This window comes from Rhinatrema bivittatum, chromosome 6, assembly GCF_901001135.1.
Source record: "Rhinatrema bivittatum chromosome 6, aRhiBiv1.1, whole genome shotgun sequence".
Classification (NCBI taxonomy): Eukaryota; Metazoa; Chordata; class Amphibia; order Gymnophiona; family Rhinatrematidae; genus Rhinatrema; species Rhinatrema bivittatum.
In genome coordinates this window covers 114,009,845-114,034,987 of record NC_042620.1, presented here as the reverse complement: position 1 = coordinate 114,034,987, position 25,143 = coordinate 114,009,845, and the positions used below count along the sequence as shown (strand labels likewise).

The window sequence follows — 25,143 nt, the reverse complement described above, 5'->3', positions numbered from 1 at the left end:
CATAGGCCGGGGCTGCCATCTTATTAAACTGGCCTTTCGGCCCTCACAGCATCCCAGTGGAGAAAAACCCAGGGTGTGTGGTGAGACTCCCTGTCCCATGCCTTCCAGCCACCCCCTGAGGCAGCCCCAATGGTGATAATTTTAAAAAAACATAAAACGTCTTGTGGTATAGGCATCTCCCCTCCCATACAAACTCTGCCTCTTTTGGCCACATATCCCCCCCGCCAAGGCCAGCAATCCCCCTCTCCCACCCTAACCCTCTCCTCAACCTCCCCCATTGCTGTACCTTTAAAAATCCCTGGTGGCCTTGTGAGGCCCAGAGCACCCCTAGGCTTCTTGCTCTGTGCTGTCACTTTCAATATGATGCGTCTATTACATGTCCCATTACCTCTTCTTTATTTCCCAATACACCCCTCTTCCTAAACATTATTCATTAGGAAGGCTACGCTTATCTGTGCCTTCTCTCCCATACGTTGTTTCCACCTTGCTGCACTGAAAGCCTGGAGTAGCCTTCTGAACCTACATACCAGGCACCCTCACTTATCAAATTCAAATCCAGCCTGAAAACTCACCTGATTTATGAAGTTGAATGAGAACTCAGATATCTATATTGTCCCCTCTTTGAGTTGCTTTTAATACTTGGACCTTAATTCTTCCTGCTCATGCAACAGATTTATCAGTCGGAGCTCTGCACTGTTTTTCTCTGTCTATCTATCTTGACTAGATTTCAAAATCCAAGGCCAGGGACTGTCCATAAGGAAATACATTTCAGCGGTCAGCAGAAGCTTATAAGCCCAAAGGTATTTTGTACTCATGGATTGCAAGCTGATTTTCAAAGGGAGATTCCCCACAGATTTTCTCTTTGAAAACACCAGTAGGACCATGTTGCGGGGAGTATTTAACTCACATACTTTGCAGGTGACAAGTAGCCATGGGAATTTGAAAATGAAATCTCCATGCTTGTTTTTTTGAGTGTCCCCAGTGTTCTTTTCCCTAATGAGAGCATAGAGCAGTTTTTACAAAGCCTTTTTTTTCCTCAGGTAAGCACCCATTTATCTACAGAAATATCTTTAAAAATTGCTCCCTCTGTATCTCTGTACAATGCTGCATACATCTTTTTTATGCTATACAAATTATTATTATTATTATTATTATTATTATTAATAACAACACCACCCAAGAAAGAGATCTAGGCGTCACAGTGGATAACACGTTAAAATCGTCGGTTCAGTGTGCTGCGGCATTCAAAAAAGCAAACAGAATGTTGGGAATTATTAGAAAGGGAATGGTGAATAAAACGGAAAATGTCATAATGCCTCTGTATCGCTCCATGGTGAGACCGCACCTTGAATACTGTGTACAATTCTGGTCGCCACATCTCAAAAAAGATATAGTTGTGATGGAGAAGGTACAGAGAAGGGCTACCAAAATGATAAAGGGGCTGGAACAGCTCCCCTATGAGGAAAGGCTAAAGAGGTTAGGACTTTTCAGCTTGGAAGAGACGGCTGAGGGGGGATATGATAGAGGTGTTTAAAATCATGAGAGGTCTAGAACGGGTAAATGTGAATCGGTTATTTACTCTTTCGGATAATAGAAAGACTAGGGGGCACTCCAGGAAGTTAGCATGGGGCACATTTAAAACTAATCGGAGAAAGTTCTTTTTCACTCAATGCACAATTAAACTCTGGAATTTGTTGCCAGAGGTTGTGGTTAATGCAGTTCGTGTAGCTGTGTTTAAAAAAAAAAAGGATTGGATAAGTTCTTGGAGGAGAAGTCCATTACCTGTTATTAATTAAGTTGACTTAGAAAATAGCCACTGCTATTACTAGCAACAATAACATGGAATAGACTTAGTTTTTGGGTACTTGCCAGGTTCTTGTGGCCTGGATTGGCCACTGTTGGAAGCGGGATGCTGGGCTTGATGGACCCTTGGTCTGACCCAGTGTGGCATGTTCTTATGTTCTTAAGAATAATAATGTTTGCTTGCAGGCCCATGGGGGCAAAGGCTTCACATATAGAGTTTAGGGTAATTATAAACTATACCTGGGTAAATTCCAGAAATGAAAAGTCGGCCGCTTGTGGGAGGCTGAAGTCATTTTGTTAATGTGCAGATCAGTTCCTTTTTACCTAGGAGTAGGGATGTGCATTTGTGCAAAACAGAATGGGAAGTTTTCATGAAATTTTCCCATTTCATTCAATTCATTTTTAAAATGAAACAGAAGAAAAATGAACAAAATTTTATTTTCATTTGTTTAATTTAAAAAATAAATCAAGGCCACCACTGGCCCAAAGAAAAGAAAATATATAGTAACATAGTAACATGCATAGTAACATAGTAATGATGTCAGAAAAGGAGCAAATGGTCCATCCAGTCTGCCCAGCAAGAATCTTATGGTAGTATCTGCCATGCTGTGCAGGTCACCCCCATGTTTCTCCGAGCAGTTATTCCCAAGCCTTATGATAACCCATAAAAAAAATGTACTGCTAGCAATATTTTCACTGGGTGATGAGCCTTCTTGAAAATGTAAACAGGGCTGTTGTGTTTTGCTTATGGACTTGGCCTTAGAAACAGTCCTGCATTTTTTCACTTATATCTGCGTTTCAGTACCCCAGACCGTAAAAGTCAGGGCTCGTCTTGGTGGTCGTCTGAATCCAATTCCTCTTCTATCCCTCCCCACCACCATCAAAGCGGAGAGTGATATTGTAGTTGTGTCAAAAGCATCAAGGCTTATTGGTTAAGGGTGGTAATCCCTTGCCTTCTGTTAAGGGTGGTAATTGCTGCTCCATTGAAGGTTACCCCATGCTTATCAGTTCCCCAGACCGTAAAAGACGGGACCCACAGTTGTTGTCTAAATCCAAATTCCGTTTTCCCCCAGCTGTTGAAGCGGAGAGCAATGTTGCAGTTGTATCAAAAGTAACAAGGCTAATTAGTTAAGGGTAGTAATTGCCGCAGCAGCACATTACCCCCATGCACCCCTTTCTTCATTCCCATCCTTCAGCCTTTAGGGATTCACAGTGTTTATCCCATACTACTTTGAATTTTTTGACTGTTTTCAACTTCACCACCCCCTCTGGAAGGGCATTCCAAGCATCATGCAGCCAGGCATCCTCCTGTAGAGAGAATAAGGATGCATTTTGATGCATAAAACACTTACCCACGGAAATGTTTTTGAAAATTGTAATCTATGAGCTGGATTTTCAAAGCCCTATGCGCGCCGGGCCTATTTTAAAAAGGCCCGGCAACGCGCGTAAAGTCCCGAGACGCGTGTAACTCCCGGAGCTTGCAAAAAAGGGGCGGTCCGGGGCAGGGCCAGAGGCCTCCCATACAGTGGCCATTGCCGCTGTGTCAGAGGATCGCGAGCCGGCAGGCTGCCAGCGCGCGCAACTTGCACCTGAAGGTAAGACAAAGGTCGAAGGGGATAGAGTAGGGCTAGGGGGGGAAGGTGAGGGGAACGGGTGGGAAGGTCAGGCTAGGGGGAGGGAACGGGGGAAGGCAGCGCGGTTAGTGCACGCAAGGTGCACAATTGTGCACCCCCTTTGCGCTCACCAACCCCCGATTTTATAAAATGCGCGTGCATGTTATAAAATCGGGCATACATGGGTGCTTAAAATCTACCCCTATATATACATATAGAAATACATATGAAGAAATATAAGTAAAAGCTCCATTAGCTGGTTCTTTGCCACAATGCTCTCTTAACTGGAATCTTGCCACATCATCTCTGTGTCTGTTGGGGGGAAGGGGGAGGGAATTACAGGAGCAGAGGGGAGAGGTTTGGATTATGGAGCAGAGTACCTTTTCTTTGAGGTATTCTGGAAGGGAGAGTAGAGGAAGGGAGGGGAAATGACAGAAAGCAGAGGTCTCCCAGATAACACAGCATATTTGATTAACCAGCACTCCCTGTTCTCTGTGGATGCTGGATAATACAGTTTTTACTGTACATGTAGAGAGAAAGATATTAATATTTGAACTACTCTAGTGATATGTTTATCTATATCAATATGTATATCTATATAGATAGATTTATAGGCTTAAAGATAGATAGATATAGAGGCTGATATTCAGCCGTGGAGAGGCTAGTTAAGTTAGCTGGATATAGAGGCGCAGTCGCCCCACTGAATATTCCCGGCTATCTCAAAGCTAGCTGGTTATGTCTAACAAGCTAACTTTAGGACTGCCCTATGGACCGACCAGAGTTAGCTGCATAGTTTAAACGGCCAACTCCGAATAAAACACTCCTGGGTGCCCCTCCCCCAATCTCCCTGATTCCCTTCCAGCCCCCATTGCAATAGTGAGGTTATCTTCACGGGTCACAAGCGATCCTCAGTCCCTCCTGTGATTACAAATGGTATCAAAAAACTGAGGCTGGCACCATTATTAATTTCTTCCATACAAAATGGCAAAGAGCTGTGCCAGTCCAGGCTGGTCTCTCTGCACATGAATCAGGCTGGGAGCTGCTGGCGTCCAAAACCTTCAGTAGACCTGTTAGTCATACTGCCTAATGAGATCTTAAACCCTTTGTAGTGGGAAAATGAAATTTAAACAAGAAGTCAGCCAGGAAAGTACAACCACCGCTGGCAAGCACACAAAGTACTAGTTGTTTTCTGCCGTGCCCTGCCTTACATTGAGTGTATACAGAGGGATGGGGTAAAAATAAGAAGAAGTAAGATTAGAAAATAGATAGAATGAGAGAGGGTTTAAGATTAGGGAGTTTAGGGTCAGGGAGGTTAAAGTTCATGTGGTCAGCTCTTGTACATGGGATGTGATAGGATTCAAACGAGGTTCTCTGAATAATCCCCATCGTTAGCCAAAATGTAGATGATACTGCTACTGTAGGTAGGGGTGTGCTGAGACTTTTTTTCATTTTGTTTTGGTTTTCATGCAGTTCCTTGTCTAGGTCTAGCTAAGAAAGCACAGGGCAAACTCAGTGCCAGGGCTAAGTCCCACAGCCCTGAAGCAATGAATTCTCAACAGGGGGCTTCCTTCCCTTGAGCCAGGAGTAGGGAAATAGGGGATCCAAAAAAAAATCTCAGGAATGAAATACATGAATCCTTAAGCAATCCAACATACTGGGACACACTTATTAGCCAGGTTGTGGACTAGAAAGACATTGTCTCATTTTCTAATCTGTATAGTAGGGGTCTAAGGCCCAACTGCCCTGGAACTTCCTATGTATGCCGCCGATATTCGCTGATTTATATCTATGAATGTCATTATTGTAAACGACATTGGAACAATGGTATATAAAATGTCTAAATAAATAAATAGGGGAACAAAGTAAAAAATCCTCTCTCTTCAAACTCCAAAATAAAATGTCACACTAATCTCTCTTCAGCAGGCAGGAGCCCGCCACTGCAGCAGTCGCACATGGGGTACTGTAGTAAAGTGGGGTGCTCCAACTCCTACGCTCCCTACAGGCCCTATATTAGGGCCCAATTCAGCTAGAAATCCCAAGGGGTTCTCTACATTCATTTAAAAACTTTAAAAACAATTTTTCCCGTTTTTTTTTATTTAAAATAGAAAAACCATCAACAAATGAAAGAAGAAATGAAAAATGAAACAAAATTAAAAAACAAAAAAAAATGTCAGGTCTCTGACACTCATGGGCCCTTCCCCTAATCCCTTCAGGTCCTCCAGCATTTCTTATGCGAGTGAGTTACATTTGTGGGCATGAGTGATCCCTAGTTGCTCCTGCCCTGCTGCTGCTATGTGTACAAATAATGCCGGCAGACCATTGCTGGTACCATCGTTAATTTCTTCCATTCAAAAATGGTATAGTCCCATGCTGACCCAGGCTGTCACCAGTTTGTACAGAAGCAATTAACAATGGTGCCAGCATTGGTCTTGCAGCGCCATTTGTAATCCCAGCACTAGCCAGATATTAGCGATCGAGGATTGCTTCTGCCCCGCAAAGATACTACACTAGGGCAGTTCCACGCGCAGGTCACCAGAGGCAGGCAGAGCTCCGGAGTCTCAATGCGTGGATGAGACGGTGGTGCAAGGAAGAGGGATTCAGTTTTGTTAGGAACTGGGGAACCTTTTGGGGAAGGGGAAGACTCTTCCGAAGGGATGGGCTCCACCTTAACCAGAGTGGAACCAGACTGCTGGCGCTAACCTTTAAAAAGGAGATAGAGCAGCTTTTAAACTAGAACAAAGGGGAAAGCCGACAGTCGCTCAGCAGCACATGGTTCGGAGAGAGGTATCTTCAAAGGATACTAATGATGCATTAGAATTAGGGCATCCCGACAGTGAGGTTCTAATAATAAGAAATGCAGTCCAAGTGCCTGTAACTAAAAACTCACCTGAGCTAAAAAATTCTAACTTATCCCTATCAATTAAAAAGCAGAATGAAAATATAAACAAAAAACAAACTTTGAAATGTTTGTATGCTAATGCCAGAAGTCTAAGAAGTAAGATAGGAGAATTAGAATGTATAGCAGTGAATGATGACATAGACTTAATTGGCATCTCAGAGACATGGTGGAAGGAGGACAACAAATGGGACAGTGCTCTACCGGGGTACAAATTATATCGCAATGACAGAGAGGAGCACCCGGGAGGCGGTGTGGCGCTTTATGTCCAGGATGGCATAGAGTCCAACAGAATAAACATCCTGCATGAGACAAAATGCAAAATTGAATCTTTATGGGTAGAAATCCCTTGTGTGTCGGGCTAAGACTATAGTAATAGGAGTATACTACTGTCCACCTGGGCAAGATGGTGAGACGGACAGTGAAATGCTAAGAGAAATTAGGGAAGCTAACAAAATTGAGGCAAAAACTCACAGTAAAAACTTTTTAAAATATATCTGAAGCAGAAAACCTGTGAGGGAGTCAGTTGGACCGTTAGATGATCGAGGGGTTAAAGGGGCACTTAGAGAAGATAAGGCCATCACGGAAAGATTAAATGATTTTTTTGCTTCGGTGTTTACTGAAGAGGATGTTGGGGAGGTACCCGTAATGGAGAAGGTTTTCATGGGTAATGATTCAGATGGACTGAACCAAATCACAGTGAACTTAGAAGATGTGGTAGGCCTGATTGATAAACTGAAGAGTAGTAAATCACCTGGACCGGATGGTATACATCCCAGGGTTCTGAAGGAACTAAAAAATGAAATGTCAGACCTATTAGTAAAAATTTGTAACCTATCATTAAAATCATCCATTGTACCTGAAGACTGGAGGATAGCTAATGTAGCCCCAATATTTAAAAAGGGCTCCAGGGGTGATCCGGGAAACTGCAGACCGGTTAGCCTGACTTCAGTGCCAGGAAAAATAGTGAAAAGTGTTGTAGGCATCAAAATCACAGAACATATAGAAAGACATGGTTTAATGGAACAAAGTCAGCATGGCTTTACCCAAGGCAAGTCTTGCCTCACAAATCTGCTTCACTTTTTTGAAGGAGTTAATAAACATGTGGATAAAGGTGAACCGGTAGATGTAGTATACTTGGATTTTCAGAAGGCGTTTGACAAAGTTCCTCATGAGAGGCTTCTAGGAAAAGTAAAAAGTCATGGGATAGGTGGTGATGTCCTTTCGTGGATTGCAAACTGGCTAAAAGACAGGAAATAGAGAGTAGGATTAAATGGAGAATTTTCTCAGTGGAAGGGAGTGGGCAGTGGAGTGCCTCAGGGATCTGTATTGGGACCCCTACTTTTCAATATATTTATAAATGATCTGGAAAGAAATACAATGAGTGAGATAATCAAATTTGCAGATGATACAAAATTGTTCAGAGTAGTTAAATCGCAAGCAGATTGTGATAAATTGCAGGAAGACCTTGTAAGACTGGAAAATTGAGCATCGAAATGGCAGATGAAATTTAATGTGGATAAGTGCAAGGCGATGCATATAGGGAAAAATAACCCATGCTATAGTTACACAATGTTAGGTTCCATATTAGGTGCTACAACCCAAGAAAGAGATCTAGGTGTCATAGTGGATAACACATTGAAATCGTCGGTTCAGTGTGCTGCGGCAGTCAAAAAAGCAAACAGAATGTTGGGAATTATTAGAAAGGGAATGGTGAATAAAACGGAAAATGTCATAATGCCTCTGTATCGCTCCATAGTGAGACCGCACCTTGAATACTGTGTACAATTCTGGTTGCCGCATCTCAAAAAAGATATAATTACAATGGAGAAGGTACAGAGAAGGGCTACCAAAATGATAAGGGGAATGGAACAGCTCCCCTATGAGGAAAGACTAAAGAGGTTAGGACTTTTCAGCTTGGAGAAGAGACGGCTGAGGGGGGATATGATAGAGGTGTTTAAAATCATGAGAGGTCTAGAACGGGTAGATGTGAATTGGTTATTTACTCTTTCAGATAATAGAAAGACTAGCGGGCACTCCATGAAGTTAGCATGTGGCACATTTAAAACTAATCGGAGAAAGTTCTTTTTTACTCAACGCACAATTAAACTCTGGAATTTGTTGCCAGATGATGTGGTTAGTGCAGTTAGTATAGCTGTGTTTAAAAAAGGATTGGATAAGTGCTTGGAGGAGAAGTCCATTACCTGCTATTAATTAAGTTGACTTAGAAAATAGCCACTGCTATTACTAGCAACGGTAACATGGAATAGACTTAGTTTTTGGGTACTTGCCAGGGTCTTATGCCCTGGATTAGCCACTGTTGGAAACAGGATGCTGGGCTTAATGGACCCTTGGTCTGACCCAGTATGACATGTTCTTATGTTCTTAAAGGTTTGGAAGAGGGGGGGCCCAAGAGTGTGATTTTGGTTTTTTTTTAATTGTGGGGACTCAACATTTATTTATTTTGTTTTTCATTTGTTTGTTTTTTGTTTTAAATAAATGAAAGGAAACAAAATAAACAACAAGTTAAATAAAATAATGAAAATACAAAATAAAACAAAATTGTGTTGACACACCTCTATCTAGCAGTGTAACCTAGAGTTTGGATAACAGTGAGGATTATTCAGAGATCCATGTCTGAGTCCCATTGCCATTCCATGTACAAGCATTGCCTATGTGAACTGTAATCTCCTTGTACCTAAATTCACTTTCATTCTACCTATTTTCTAATCTTATTTCTTTCTTTTACCTCCTCCCACTATTTACACACAATAGTAAGGCAGGGCAAGGCAGGAAACAATTAGTGCTTTGTTTCCTTGCCAGAGGTGGTTGTACTTTCCTGGCTGACTTCTTGTATAAATTTAATTTTCCCACTATAAAAGATTAAAGATCTCACTAGATAGTATGATTAACAGGGCTACTAAAGACTTTGGACTCCAGCAGCTGATAATCCCCTGTCTGATTCATGTGCAAAGAGAACAGTCTTCCTTCAGAAACAGTCATGTAATGTAACTTTGATCTCTGTGTAAGCTAGGGAGCCCGGTGTACCAGGTCATAAAAGATAATGAGACAGAATTAAAGTTGAACTCTCATGCTGTCATCATGGATCAAAGAGCCACCCAGCTGCTGGCATCATAGGTGATTGTTCTGCATTGGCTTTCATATATGCAAATGGATGATACCTTACCTCTTTTTGGAAGATTGGCATTTGGCTGTACAATTCCTGCATGGAGCAGCAGTTACAACCCTAAAAAGCAGATGAGGGTCAACCTACTCGGTCGGAGCAGCTGTTACAATCCTGAACATCTTGCTGGGCAGAATGGATGGGGCCATTTTGGGCTTTATCTGCTGCCATTTACTATGTTACTAATTCAGTTACCTTTTAACTTTTAACTTTCTTTAATTTTTTTCAGTCTTTTACACTTGCAATTCCATGCTAAATTATTTCCATCTACGTTCACTCAGGTGGCAGAGCAGAAAAAAAACGGTAACGTTCTCACTAAGCCATGAACAAGATTGAAGTAAAGCGGAATGGGCAGGACCTGTGGCTCGGAGTCTACGCTGCAGTGTGAGAAACCCAGTACCAAATATTCCACGATAAGATCATAAACTGTACTGCTGTCTGTTTTCTACTTAATGGTAACTCAAGAGGAACTCTCACAGCCCCTACACCTGGGATGAAGCACTGAGAACGTCAAAGTGTCTTTCTGTTTAGTTAGTGCAGAGGTGAAAGTTATACAACGTCCCCTATGGCAATTCAGGTCTGATGTGCTACTTCTTCCTCCTCCTCCTCTTCAGCAGCAACATTTAGTGCCGATATGAAAGTTGTCAGCTGTGGCGTGAAAGTTCTCTCTTTGCTCAGCTTTCTTCTTTCTTTTACCCTTGTTTTTAGATCTTGAACACGTTTTGATGCTAGCACACTACTAGGCTGCACTCTGTTTTTCTTTCTCTCTCTTTTTCCCCCCTATCATGCCTGACAGAGCTAAATAGCCATTTTGCCACCACGACCTCAGAATACATGACCAGTAAATCTCATTTTCCTTTTGACCACATCTTCTGTGAGGAATATCCATCTCCCATCATCTCATGCACCCATAGGTGCCAACCTTTCAAACACATTGGGGGTGCTCAACTAAACACAAACTACCCCTCCCCGGTTTGCTCAATATTGAGGGTTCGCAAGACCCCCACTGCTCCCACAGAGCTGGCAGCTATGCATGCACCTTTTCATTTGAAAGCATATACTTCCAGCTAGTCTTCTGTAGCACCACACTTCAAATGGGGGAATTGTCTACACTCTCTTTGCTTCGAGGGCACTTTTCAAATGGATCTAGGCACGTTAAAATGGATTAACAGAGCTAGATGAAGCCGTTTGAAATTTGAACCCCTGCATGTGGGTAAGAGTACTTTTGCCCAGTCAGAGAAAGGGTTAGGGCAGGGGTGGGCAATTCCGGTCCTCGAGGGCTGCAAACCAGTTGGGTTTTCAGGATATCCTTAATGAATATGCATGAAATAGATTTGCATACAACTGAGGCAGTGTGTAGGCAGGTCTCTCTCATGCATATTCATTAAGGATATCCTGAAAACCCGACTGGTTTGCGGCCCTCGAGGACCGGAATTGCCCACCCCTGGGTTAGGGCAAGTTCAGGAAAGTATTGTGCAGGGATTTCGTTTTGAAATGCCTGCGGGTGTTTTACTGCAGATATTTTGCACCTAACAAAAAGAAGATGCAAAGTCTACAGGCATTTTTGCTCCAGTGATGCCAGGTAGCCCACTCTTGAAAATTTGCTTGCAGATCCATGGGTCCAAAATACCCATGAACCTGCAATTGCCCCCAACAAATCCATGTTTCCCTTCCATATCCCACTCCTGAGAAGACAAATCTTTAAATGTTTATCCTAACAAATGTTTTGCAAATCCTGAAATCATTTTTAGTTTTCCTTTCCTGTTTCTTCTGTTAAACATTTTTCATCTTCTGTGATCCAGCCACTTAAATATTGATTATTCTTTGATTTGTTCCGGTTTCTGTCCTAAAGAAAATATTTCTATAACATGATTTCCATCTTCTTGGTGTTCAAGCTCATTCTGTAGATCTTACAGGTAGATTTTCAACCGCCCGCATGCGCAAATCCCGGCGTTTACGCACCTTGCGTGGGCCCAAGTGAATTTTCGAAGAGGCCAGGCCACGCGCGTAAATGCCAGTAAGCAAATGAGTCCAGGCTTCTTCGAAGGGGCGGGCCGGGACAGCGCCATTGTTCACTGTCCCGAAGACCTGGCTGCCGGCTCGCGCAACTTACTTCAGCTCAGGAGCTGAAGTAAGCTGTGGAACAATGGGGGGAAAAAAAAAAGGGTTTAGGGGGTGGGGAGGAGAGGGGAAAAGGGAGGAAGGTTAGGTGGGCAGGTAGGGAACTGGGGAAGGCCAGAATGCGTCGCCACGCAGAAATTGCAGAAGTCCCCCCTTGTGTGCGCCACCCGCACATATGCGCGCGGATTATAAAATCTGGTGCGCATGTGTGCGCGGAACACAGATTTTTCACCATGCACGCGCTTGTGCGCGCATAGTAAAAAATCAGCGCATCCATGTGTGCGTGCGCAAAGTGGAAACTCTACCCCAATCTGTTTATCATATCTTTCCTAGTATTGTCTCCATCAGCATACTGAATGCTTGTTCGGTTTCTGCCATTGATACTTAGGCCTCCCAGTTCTTCCAGAACCACTGGGAAACCACAAAATTACTAAAAGTGAATATTGTTTTATGTAGAAAAAAAGGACACATAGAGATAACATGAAAAGTGTCCAGATGGAATACTGGATAAAATAATTAGGATATTTCCAAGGAATATATCTCCTCAGGAATGGAACAAAAATCAGAGCAATGAGATGATCTTTAATGATTTTGTTTGCTTTAGCTGTAAACAAAAGTGTGTTAATATTTTTATTACTAATACCTCCACTTCAAGGGTGAAATGTACTCCTTGAGTTATATCACATGGGAGATTCTCTTTAATTAGTACCTTATTTCAGATAGATAAAAAACAAAGTTGCTTACCTATAACTGGTATTCTCTGTGAACAGCAGGATTAACAGTCTCACATCTGGGTGACATCGTCGCGTGGCACCATATATGGAGAGTGTAAATTCATTAGCTAGAAGCCTAGAAAAGTTTGCACACAGGCAGTAGGCACTGCACCAAATAGCGAAACCCACTCGGTCTATGTCATAGCCAACAGAATGCAGATTAAAGAGATGATTAAACTCTATGGGCAGGTGGGAGAATGTGGGACTGTTCATTTTGCTATCTTTAGCATGTAAGCCAACTTTGCTTTCTCCATGGACAAGCAGGATGAACAGTCCTCCCAACCTGATGGTTGTCTTGATGTTCCCTTCCATCTATCTTCCGCCATTTGAGTGATTGCAGGAGCTGCATTTTAAATAAATGCATGAGAAGTGACTGATCGAACCTACTGTCCAGGCAATAGTCTGCACTGAATTCCACATGGCTGCCTTACAATTTTTTGAAGAGAGGTCAACACAATGTACATTGTGGAAGTAGCCATTCCATTGTCCTGACCTGGTGAGTTTGTACATGGCCCTGCAACGAGAGCCTTGAGTTTTGATAACAGCTGGATATTCAATTAGAGATCTAGTTAACTATCATACGTTTATTTAGAGGCCTTCCTGTTCTGTTTGGGTCATAGGAAATATCCAAATAGGACAAAGATCTTTTACAATCTTCTGGCATCATATGCAATTTAGAAAAGAAGGTAGACAGGAATTAGATGAAAATTCAAGATCTGCTTGCTTGACCATTGACTCCATGGATTATTGCTCTGCTTAAGCCTTATAATCCAATAAGAACATTGTGTTCATCTCAGAAAACTTTACTGGAGGTTCCATTTGTGCGTCACATACAGTTTCTGAAACTCGCCTGTATGCCTTTTCAGTGGCAGCCCGATCTATGGAACAATCTTCCATTTGAAATGCATTCCTTACATTGAACTAAAACATGAAAGTAGCATTTGAAGACTCTTCTTTTTAAATAGGCTTATTATGAGAATGTTGGTCAGTTTATATACTTATTTTATAATTTTATTGCTTCTGATTTATTGTAATGTTTTATTGAGTATATTGCTTGTAAGTCGCCTAGTGCTGTTGCATAGGCAGCATATAATAAATTAACCATAACCATTAACCATACCATCAACAAAAATGGTTGGATTTGTATAGTGGCTAAGTAGCCAACACTTGGAGTTCACGAATCCAACTTTCTGAAGTGACCGCATTGAGAAAAGCTACCTTCATGGTCAGATACTCTAGTGAGAAGGATGTGTCTATTTGTATGAATGGCAGTTCCATTAGAAGCGCGAGGACCACGTATGTTCTGTGATATAGTGTGTGGTCTTCCTGATGGCTTTAAATATAACAGATCCTCACAAAGAATAATGCCCCAATCTGCAAGACCCTGAAAATGTTGTATTAAATATAAGAGTATTTCCTATGGGCTGGGGTTTTTTTTAGCCCAGCCAATATCCTTTTTATTTTTTAACTTTTTATTTAACATGCCAGGAATTACATCCATAGCAAACTTGTGCCACATTTCTACAATAGTGAGCCCCCACTTGAATTGTACAAAGTCCAGTATTCCCCCAAATTTTATCATAGAACTCCATAAGGTCCTTTAGCATATAGATCAATTTTTCAATTAACGCAATAGCATGCACCTGCCTCCTCCATATTGCCATGGTAGGCAGCGATTTCCATTTAATCACAATCACAAATCTATCAGCTAGTAACATTTGTTGAATCAGCAATATTTTTAAACTTGCCCACCCTAACATCATTCCACCAGCCCAACATACCAAGCTCGGGAGTAAAGATAAACTGCACCTCCACGATCTGTCCCACCAATCTCTCCACTTGCGTCCAGAAGGCCAGTACTTGTGGGCACTCCCACCAAACATGTAAATATGATCCTGTTTGCCCACAGCATCTCCAGCAAAGAGGTGAAGAAGTGAAATTAATTTTGTGAAAGAAGAGGGGGTAGCGATATCCACACAACACCAATTTAACCATGAGTTCTGCTCTGTGAGCACAGAGGGAAGACTGATGTACATTCTCCCAAATCCTCCTCCACTCCGCAGGCTCAAATTGCCACTGTAATTCTGGTCCAGCTTAACCCTACTGTTCTTACAGGGCAAGTTCAATAAAGTGAAAAGCCAAGGCGACAAAACTTTTACTGCATCCGCTCCCTCTGTTTTCTCCAGGAGACCAACAATTCTTAGGTTGTTCCGCCTGTTTCTGTTTTCAAGGTCATCGTTTTTCTCCTGTGTACATTTGCATGTGTGTTCCAGCAGCTCCAGGTGCTCCCATGTGGCTGTCAGTGACAGTTTGAGCTTCTCAACCCTCTCAGTCACATCGTCAAGGTGAACCGTTGTTTCACCCACAGTAGACACTAACCGGGTAACCTGATCTACTACTGACGCCAGCTTTGCATCTATACTTGTGTGGATTTTATTGCTCAGCTGGCTCATCATTGATTTAACAGCCTCAGTGATGTCAGCGGGAAGAGCCGTGTCCGCCATATTGTTCTCATTAAAGCCAGCTCCTCGCTGCAACTATTTTGTGGCATGTTCGTTTAGCCTGGAGATCCTGTTCCCCCCACATCATGGAAAGTGATTTCTTGCCTGCTTTATCAGCTATGCAGTACTCACAGAAATTCACTGGGAATGGGGAAAAGGGCCTGGTAAGTTATCTTAGCGTCGAGAGCTGCAGAGAAGCACATAGGTTCAGTTCCTGCACATCAGTTCCTGCACATCAGTTCCTGCAACCAGTTCGAGTCCCCCTCGAACTGGTTTCTCCCTAAGCATACATCATTCCTCCTCTCACTCCCTTCTGTATTACCCTACCCCCTCCCTACCCCTTCTTCTCCCCCCCTCTCCTCACCCCTTCCCTTCACATTTGATATTTCATGTTATTCCCTATAATTGTACATTTTGTATATACCTGCAATCTTTGCCTACACTAATTTATTAATCTAATTTCATTCTTCTGTCACTTTTCCTCCTTTTTTCTCTTTTTACCCTCTTGTATTCATGTTATTTTAATTTTAGATTAATGCTTTATTTCCCCTACCTTTCCTTACTCTCTAATTATTATGTTTCAATATGTTCTAATTGTATTATGTTAAACTTGTTCGATGTAAAGCGCCGCCACAGGCACTAGTTTCTTGTTTCGCTGTGAACCGATGTGATATCATTGATGAATGTCGGTATATAAAACCGTTAAATAAATAAATAAATAAATAAATAAATCACGTGATGCCTCATATTCATTTTCTTGAGTGATCCTATGTCATCTCCTTCCCATGTGCCAGATCAGTCTTGTTCTTAATATTGAAGCATTCTATTTTTTTTTCCATTTTGGCTCAAGTTTTTCCTTTTTTAAATTTATCTTGATGATTGTATTTCAAAAGTATAAAAGCTGTTCAGCTTGGAGGGGGGATATGACAGAGGTCTCCAAAATCATGGAAGGACTTGAACAGGTAAATGTGAATTTGTTGTTTTCTCTTTTGGATAATACAAGGTCTATGGGGCACTCCATGAAGTTAGAAAATAGCACATTTAAAACAAATTGGAGAAAAATCTTTTTCATTGAATGCACAATTAAACTCTGGAATTCATTGCTAGAGGATGTGGTTAAGGCAGCTAGTGTAGCTGGGTTTAAAAAAGTTTGAATAAGTTCCTGGAGGAAAAGTCCATAAACTGCTATTAATCGATAGGGAATAGCCACTGCTTGTTGCTGGCATTAGTAGCATGGGATCTATTTAATGTTTGGATACTTGCCAGGTACTTGGATTGGCCACTGTTGGAGACAGGATGGCTTGATGGATCCTTGGTCTGACCCAGAAACAAATCTTATGTTCTTAGGTAAACAAATCCTTCATGAAACAGGAGATTAAGGCAATTTCCCTTCCACCTAGTCATGATAGGCTGCTAGCGAACTGAGTTGAACTCCTACCAAATTCATTTTTGTTCCAGAATTTTATAAATAAGTAGTCTAGCAAACACTGAACAGTACAAGAAAAGGCAGGTAATACCTTCTCTGTGCAAACATTGTGACTCTCTTCCAACTGAGCCATAAAATCTCCTAGTGGATTGTGTTCTTGCTGCTAGGAGCTCTGAGCGAGAAAATCCATATGGAGTGACCATGGCACTCTCTAGGGATGTGAATCGTTTTTTGACGAATTAAAATATCGTCCGATATATTTTAAATCGTCAAAAATCGTTAGAGCCACGATACAATAACAATTCCCCCGATTTATCGTCAAAAAATCGTAAATCGGGGGAAGGGGGAGGGCGGGAAAACCGGCACACTAAAACAACCCTAAAACCCACCCCGACCCTTTAAAATAAATCCCCCACCCTCCCGAACCCCCCCAAAATGCCTTAAATTTCCTGGGGTCCAGAGGAAGGGTCCCGGTGTGATCTTTTACTCTCGGACCTCCGGTGCTTGTAGAAATGGCGCTGGCGCTACCTTTGGTTTTTCCGTACGGAAAAATGATTCGCGGCAGGAGATCGCTCCCGGACCCCCGCTGGACCCCCAGGGACTTTTGGCCAGCTTGGGGGGGCCTCCTGACCCCCACAAGACTTGCCAAAAGTCCAGCGGGGGTCCGGAACGACCTCCTGCAGTCGAATCGTGTTGTCTACGGCCGGCGCCATTTTGCGCAAAATGGCGGCGCAAAATGGCGTACGGAAATGGCGGCGTACGGAAATGGCGGCGCAAAATGGCGTACGGAAAAACGATTCGCATGCAGGAAGTCGTTCCCGGACCCCCACTGGACTTTTGGCAAGTCTTGTGGGGGTCAGGAGGCCCCCCCCAGCTGGCCAAAAGTTCCTGGGGGTCCAGCGGGGATCTGGGAGCGATCTCCTACGCTCCTGACCTCGGGGGACAAAAAACAAAATGGCGCCGGCGCTACCTTTGACCTGTCATATGACAAGGCAAAGGTAGCGCCGGCGCCATTTCTACAAGCACCGGAGGTCCGAGAGTAAAAGATCACACTGGGACCCTTCCTCTGGACCCCAGGTAATTTAAGGCATTTTGGGGGGGTTCGGGAGGGTGGGGGATTTATTTTAAAGGGTCGGGGTGGGTTTTAGGGTTGTTTTAGTGTGCCGGTTTTCCCGCCCTCCCCCCCCCCCCACTGGACCCCAGGTAATTTAAGGCATTTGGGGGGGGGTTCGGGAGGGTGGGGAATTTATTTTAAAGGGTCGAGGTGGGTTTTAGGGATGTTTTAGTGTGCCGGTTTTCGATTTACACGATTTTCACGATATTTAAAAAACCCAAACGGCGACGATCCGATTCCTTCCCCCTCCCAGCCGAAATCGATCGTTAAGACGATCGATCACACGATTCACATCTCTAGCACTCTCAGCATCCAGGCTGTCAGAGGGAGGACTGAAATGTTGGGATATAGAAGTAGCAGCCCACCTTTCTCCCACCCCCATCCTGTGCTGACAGATTAGCATCAATGATGGCTTGAGCCTACTTGGCTCTCCTGCAGACAGTGGCATGAAGTAATAATGATGGAGAGATTTAGAGGCAAGGAAATGATGAAGGCAGGAGAGAGAAGAAAAGTAAATTGGGCAGGAAAGCCTGTAAAAGGAGTTAGGCAAGGACAGACAAGAGGAAAGCAGGAAAAGATAGGCCCAGTGAATGCAAAAAGGCCCCCACCCTCATCCAGATAACACAGGTAGAAAAAAAACACTTTGGGGTAGATTTTATAAACTTGAGCGTGCGCATAGATGTGTGCACGCTACCCGGTGCGCACACATGGATGCCTGATTTTATAACATGCGCGCGCAGATGAGCGCAAGTTATAAAACTGGGGGTCGGTGTGCGAAGGAAGGTGCACACTTGTGCACCCTGAGTGCGCCAACGCCCACGGCCTTGCAAGTTCCCTCCCAGTCCACTCCATTTTCAGAGCGGACTGGGAGGGAACTTCCCACCCTCTACACTAATCTCCCTTCCCCGTCCCCTAACCCCCCAGCCCTAAGCTAGCCCCCCCATAAATTGTATTTTATCTGTTGCGTTGCCTTGGGGCAGGTGCAGGTTGCATGCGCCTGCACCCTGCCGGCACGCGATCCCCCGCCACAGCGGCCATTTGCCACTGTGGCGGGGGCCTCTAGCCCCGCCCCATCCCCCCGGACAGCCCCACCCCTTTCTTGAAACCCCGGGACTTACATGCCTGGCCGGGCCTTTTAAAATAGGCCCGGCGCGCGTAAATCCCCAGGATTTACGCATGTAGGCGTTTGAAAATCCGGCTCTGTATTTTCAGTTTGGACTATAACTCACTGATCTAGTTAGCTCTGTGGCTCATGGAGTAAACTGGATTCATTGCCGGCTGTGATGGCTTTTATTGAATCAATGTATTATCCAAAAAATGTTCTTCATGAGATATCGAGACCACATAGGTCCTATCTTCAGGTGTGAATAATGTCCCTGTTATGGTACATGATTAAGGGACTTATTTGGTTGCAAAAGCTCATGTACAGTATTTTTAGATAATTCTTACACTGATCCAGTAAAATATTTCAGAATCTGCCACAAATCCCATCATTGGACTGTAACTGTAAGCATTTACTTATTGTATGTTTAGTCTACAATTTATTTTTTTGATCTATGGAGAGATGTGGTAGAGGGTTAAATCATTTTGTGAACAGAAGGAGTGCCTCACCAAGTGAAACAGAAGGGGTGAAAGCCCCTTGATAAGAAACTGATAACACATCACCAATCATGTGAGAAGCAATCAGTATGGTTTATTTCCTTGGATCTTCCAGGGTGATTTTTAAAATTGCCGCACAATGTGAGCAGAATCTTCATAATGCTAGCATCCTGTGTTTTTACAGGATCATTCAGGAAAGATGGGGCAGATTGTGACTGTTGAATAGGGAAGATAATTTTCAAAAGCATTTCCGCAGAGAAAACAATTTGAGCCGGATTTTAAAAGCTCTACGCGCGCCGGGCCTATTTGCAAAAGGCCCAGCAACACGCGTAAAGCCCCGGGACGCGTGTAAGTCCCGGGACTTTACTAGAGGAGCGGTCTGGGGGGTGGGGCAGGGGCAGGGCCAGAGGCCTCCGACACAGCGACCTCCAGGCAGGCGCAAAAGGTATGATAAAAATTTGGGAGGGGGTTAGAATAGGGCTGGGGGGGGGGAGAAAGGTTAGGGGAAGGGGTGGGAGCTTAGGTTAGGGGGAATGGAAGTTCCCTCCCAGGCCGCTCTGATTTCAGAGCGGCCTGGGAGGGAACAGGGGAAGGCAGTGTGGCTCGGCGCGCACAATTGTGCACCCCCTTGCGCATGCCGACCCCCGATTTTATAACATGCGCATGCCTATAAAATCGCATGTCCATGGGTGCGCACTGGGCATGCGCTTGTGCACGTTTTAAAATCTACCTCTTTATGTATAGAAATGGCCTTTTTGAAAATTGCTCTCTTCATATGCACGAATGTCTTACTCACGAATAGGTTTACCCAGAATTTGTGGAGTATGCACATAAGTCTACTTTCCCTTTGCAAATTGGTGTAATTTATGCATGTATTTTGCCAGCCGACTTATCCGGATTGTAATAAAATTACCCCCTTAATTATCAAAAGTCTCAGGGATTTGGAAGAGGAGGAGAACATATTGGCCTATGCCTCAAATCTAAGTACCTAGCAATGCCTCTGCTTGTCAGGGATTTTGCAGCAAGGCATTAACACCTCCTTTTTTTCTGCAGGCATGACTTCTCTTTAAATTTGGTACAGGATTATATTGTACAGTTTTCAGCCTTAACACCAACTATACAACTTTTAAAGCTTTAAGATAAACCCTTAACCTGTGTAAATTATATTAGTGTATGTACATTACTACTCCATTAGCAAGCAAGTCATCTTTGACATTTTTCTGAAGGTCACTTGCCAGCCAATATGCAATCAAGTGGTTATTATTTATTGAATTGCACTGCTGTACTTCCCATTTTCTCTTTTATTCAGAAATGTTCTCTTGGCTCACCCCAGCTTTACTTGTGCTTTTCATTCCACAACATATTTGAAAATCTTGCCTTTAATTTTAAATGTTAAGTATGGAGTGTGGTGTTTTCTAACACATATCTTTTGGGGGATCCTATTTTATAGCTCTTCACCAGTATTCAAGGACAGCCACATTTACTTGTAGAAAACCGAAGTTTCAAAATGCTTTTCATTATCAACAAACAAGAAGCATTGCGGTTTTAAAACTTTTAGTGGTCCCCATCTGTATTTTATTTCACCCATTTTACCCCTTTTATGGCACCAGATTTGTGCAGAGCACCACTACACATTGTATTCATCCTTCTGGAGCAATAATGAGAACCGACAAGCAGAATCCAGGTGGCTATATATAACGGCTGCCCCTTTTCGGGTTGTTTTGGTAGGCATACCGATCTTCTCCTCCGTTGCCGAGAGCTGGATTCCTGGACTCGGGATCTCTCTCTCCCTAATGTTGTCTGGATTGCAGGCTTTTTCAACCCCCAGTCCTTCCTCACAGGTAGGAAACACATCACAAGTTACAACTCATTAGTAATTTACTGCTACAGTAATTTTTATAATTACTGCCAGGAGGCCTCATTAAATTTGATCTAATGAATAAATATTGTATTTTTCAACATGATTACCAGAACAGCTTAAGCCATGTGCCATCAACAATTAGTTTCCTTTATTCTCAATGTATGCAGTCTACTATGGATTTTCATTCTGTTAGATATATATTTACTGAATTACTAGGACTATCTTTTTAGATTCAAGGGCAAGCTTTTAATGCAAATCCCAAAGATAGTTCCTGTTTCCTGTGTGTGCACCAGAAAGGAATGTCAGTTAAAAATAATAGAGAAAAGAAACAAAAATACATTAGTGATCCATGAAAATATGCAGAATTGTATAAATGGAAGTGTTTGCTGAGCTGCATCACTTTTGCTGGTGAAATTCATGGTTACTGGACACAAAGCAGCTTCAGACTTTGGTTGAGATAAACATTTGAGAGTCAGGGCACTGAGGTAAAACACTGACTAGGCAAAGCTAAGGGAAAAAGTTCTCTAGCAGGAGAAAAAAATCTTGAAGTATCCTAAAGCAAAAGTGGAAGTACAGTACATGTTATAGAACAGGTAATGTTAGGTTCTTTTGCAGGCTAGAATAGTTTTCTTGGGGGTCAGTTTGCAGTTGGCCACTGTTGGAAACAGGATGCTGGGCTTGATGGACCCTTGGTCTGACCCAGTATGGCATTTTCTTATGTTCTTATGGGTTAGTGTACATAAAGATATTGATAATTGAATATACCCCCTTATCCATAGCTGGATATCAGGGTGCACTTGCCTGGCTAAAATTGTGGATGAATATCTAGCCCAGTCTGACCAGGCATTTACCTGACCACATTAAAAATCCCCACCCCCAACTTTCTCCTGGTAAACGAGGGGGAACTGTTGACTGCGTAGGATTTTTTTTTTAAATGGACTTCTGCGTGGAATCTCATGGGAAATAAATCCCTTTGAATGAAAGCGGCCCAGTTCCTTATGTCACTGGGATCGTTTTTAGATGTTGTAAGAGTTAAAGCAAACTATTATGAAAGCCCTAGGAGTCAATCACAAGTCTTGAAAATCCGTAGCGTTAGACAATCTGGTGAGGCCAGTTTATGGCCAGTAGTTCCAGTCTCGGGTTAGTTGATGCTCGGTTGGTTAATTCCTGCCCATTGTTAGTGGGCGCTGGAGGCTTCCTTTTCCATATGTTAAACTGGGCCACGATACTTGTTTTCATGGCTCTCGTTGCTGTTTAGTTTACATCAGGCTCTTACCATCCTAGCCCATGCGCCTCCTACATTGCCCCTTCCCTTGAAACAAATATTGCAGTTGGGCTCCTTTTGGCAGTCTTAGCCAGGTCCAGTGGGAGTAAGACTGCAATAAAAGAAGGAAATAAGGAGGCAGTTAAATATAGCAAGACAGCTGAAGTGCTGATCATCATATGAAAAAAAGTTTTATATGTATATTATTATTATTTTTTTTGTAAGTGACGGGCCTAACCCCAATATAAAACCATTTTTCCAGCTGTCATGCAAAGCTTGGCCCGTAAAAATGAATGGCCACTGAACAAGATGCACCTAACAGTGGATGTCACTAAGAAATACAGAGAAGAGTTTGCCCAGCCTGCTAGAGAAGGAGCATATATATACGGCCTCTGCATGGAAGGTAAGCACGCTGCCAGCTGCTGCAGACAACTTTTAAGAAACACTTTATACACTTCTTTCAAAACAAACAATGATGGATAAAAAAAAAAAAGAAAAGCAACACAGATGGAACTTACACAACATATACATATATATTTTAAATGTATTTATTTTCTGCTTTTTGCCACTTCAAAGTGGATTACATTTGGGTACTTTGGGAATTTCCATATCACCAGAGGGACTTAATCGGAGGCAATGGAGGGTAAATGGATTTGCCCAACGTATGACAATGGGATTTGAACCCTGGTTTCCCTGGTTCATGGCTCATTATGAACTAGGGAAACTAGTGTATAAATCTTAAAGCTGAAAATTATTTTGAAATAAACTGTGCAATATATTACTTGCAACAATATTTTGCTGTAGTAACTGGACTACTTTTTAAGCTGAATGTATTTGTATGATACTTATTTGCCAGGTCACTATAAGCATACTACGCTAGTATGATCTGAGCTGCAAATAGGAAAAACATCTGTAATGCTAACATTTCAGATTCTGCATGGCTAGTCTTTGAAGCGCAGAACTGTACAGCAATACAGTCGAATTTAAGGCACAGCCTAGAACAGAATGCAATGGAAAGAAAATCTGGATGGTCTTACAACCGTAGCAGTATCATAGGCCCTTCAATTGCTCGTTCACCCTGGTCATCACAGACCCACATTCAGCATAACCAATCAGGCTGCCTTCCTACACCGATATATAAAATGTACTACACCTACAATGAAACCACCGTTGCTTATTGATATAAGTTAGATATTCTTTATTCTTTCACTTTTTGTGATATTGGTCACTTTTTAAATACTGAGGCTCTGGAGCATTTGTATTTTAGATCTAATGGTGGCGAATGAATTGCTGTGCACAGTGCTTTTGGTTACAGTTGTGTTGTGCTCAGGAAGGGTAATTTTCAGAGGCATTTCTACTTGTAAAATCATGCTTTTATGGCAGAAATGGCCTTTTGCAAAACTTGTCTGCCCGATATATGTGCACGTTTACCCCTTCTGATCAGAAGAGGTCCCAGAGAAGAGGTTTGGATTTGCACACGTGCCTTTGGATTTTCAAAAGTCAAATTCCCCCAAATTTTCCTGTGCACAAATGAGCAGGTGTACCTGTGTATGGCTAGGGTTGGTGGGATACTTTTCAAAGTGAGCCTATGCGTGAACATTCGCTTTGAAAAATGTATGTATGTATATGCCAACTTTTTATGTGGATTGTTATAAAATTGCCCCCATGTGATTACCGTAACACATAAGCGATAGTATTTAACCAAATCAAGATGTATCGCTCTCTTTTTCATTCCAGGCTCATTCTTACTGTAACAGATTTACATTTGCAGAAAAATAACATTTTAAGCTAGAGAGGTGCTATTGTTTCAAAAATAGGTTTGATAAAAAAAAAAAATCTATGGATTTCTTGTAAAAAAAAAAAAAAAAAATGTTTAAATCCCCAGATTTTCAAATGAGTCTTGTTAAGCCTGAATGAACTTTGAACTTGCTAATGGGTCTGACAGAATTTTTGAGGATTGTGTGCCAAATGTTGGGAAACTTGCTTCTGATTTTTGGAGAACCTGAAACAGATTCCATCAGATTTTTTTTTTTTTTTTTGCAGATGTTGCTGAAATCCATCTGTTTCAGGTTTTGCCTTGCAATGCTCTCAATGCTCTGTTGGTACCTGCCCACTAAATTTTATTTATTTTAGCAATAAATGAATAGCATAGAGAGCGTGTGGTGCCAGAGCAATACTGTGGAATAGGGACAGTAAAACTGAGGATAAATAATGGCATTTCCCTTTTTACAGGTGCTAGGTGGGATGTTCAAGGTGGACATATAGCAGAAGCTTATCCCAAAACACCAACACCAATGATGCCCGTCATTTTCCTACGAGCCATCCCCAACGACAGGCAAGAAACAAGGAATGTTTATGAATGCCCTGTGTACAAAACAAAGTTAAGAGGCTCCACTTATGTGTGGTCATTTCACCTAAAAACCAAGGAGCGACCTGCAAAATGGATTCTTGCTGGTGTTGCTTTGCTGTTGAGTGTGTAAAACTAGAAAACACTGCTTATTCTGAAATATTTAGCTTCTCCTACAACTTTAGTATCATCTGAAAGTGCTTTTATTGAAAGAAGAGGGCTGGGCTTTTAGCATTTCATCGTCTTACACAAGTTAGTTAACTAAGGGCCTGATTCACTGAAGCTTTTTTTTTTTTTCCCCATTCTGTGTCTGTGGGAAAAGAGCTTAGGGGCAGATTTTAAAAGCCTTATGTGCGTAGGGGGGTTACGCGCGCCGAGCCTATTTTGCATAGGCCTGGTGACGCGCGCGTGTCCCGGGGCGGACCAAGGCCTCCGGCACAAGTGGCTGTGCCGGGGGATTGCACACCGGCCCAGAGGTAGGCGCAACTTCCAAAATAAAGGTTGGGGGGGGGAGGGGCGGGTTAGGTAGGGGAAGGGAGGGGAAGGTGGGGGCGGAAGCCATCGAGGCTCCCCTAGGGCTCGGCGCGCGCAAGGGGGTGCACAAGTGTGCACCCCCTTGCGCGCGCCAACCCCGGATTTTA

At 42.8% G+C, this 25,143-nt stretch overlaps 1 protein-coding gene and 1 long non-coding RNA gene across 3 annotated transcripts in view; one reads left to right on the top strand and one right to left on the bottom strand.

Moving 5' to 3' along the window:
* The window catches only part of LOC115093685, a 56,507-nt gene extending 46,894 nt beyond the window's left edge, over window positions 1-9,613 (bottom strand). Inside the window, exon 1 of the long non-coding RNA XR_003857380.1 lies at window positions 9,500-9,613. This is a non-coding gene — a long non-coding RNA (uncharacterized LOC115093685). The remainder of the gene's footprint in view (window positions 1-9,499) is intronic.
* LOC115093684 (dynein heavy chain 11, axonemal-like) overlaps window positions 1-24,774 on the top strand; it is a 586,171-nt gene extending 561,397 nt beyond the window's left edge. For both annotated transcript variants that reach the window (XM_029605802.1, XM_029605803.1), the window contains 3 exons: window positions 20,759-20,871; window positions 22,418-22,558; window positions 24,388-24,774. In XM_029605802.1, coding sequence (XP_029461662.1) covers window positions 20,759-20,871; window positions 22,418-22,558; window positions 24,388-24,635 — 502 coding nt within the window. In that variant the 3' untranslated portion in view covers window positions 24,636-24,774. The remainder of the gene's footprint in view (window positions 1-20,758; window positions 20,872-22,417; window positions 22,559-24,387) is intronic.
* The last annotated feature ends 369 nt before the right edge of the window (window positions 24,775-25,143 follow it).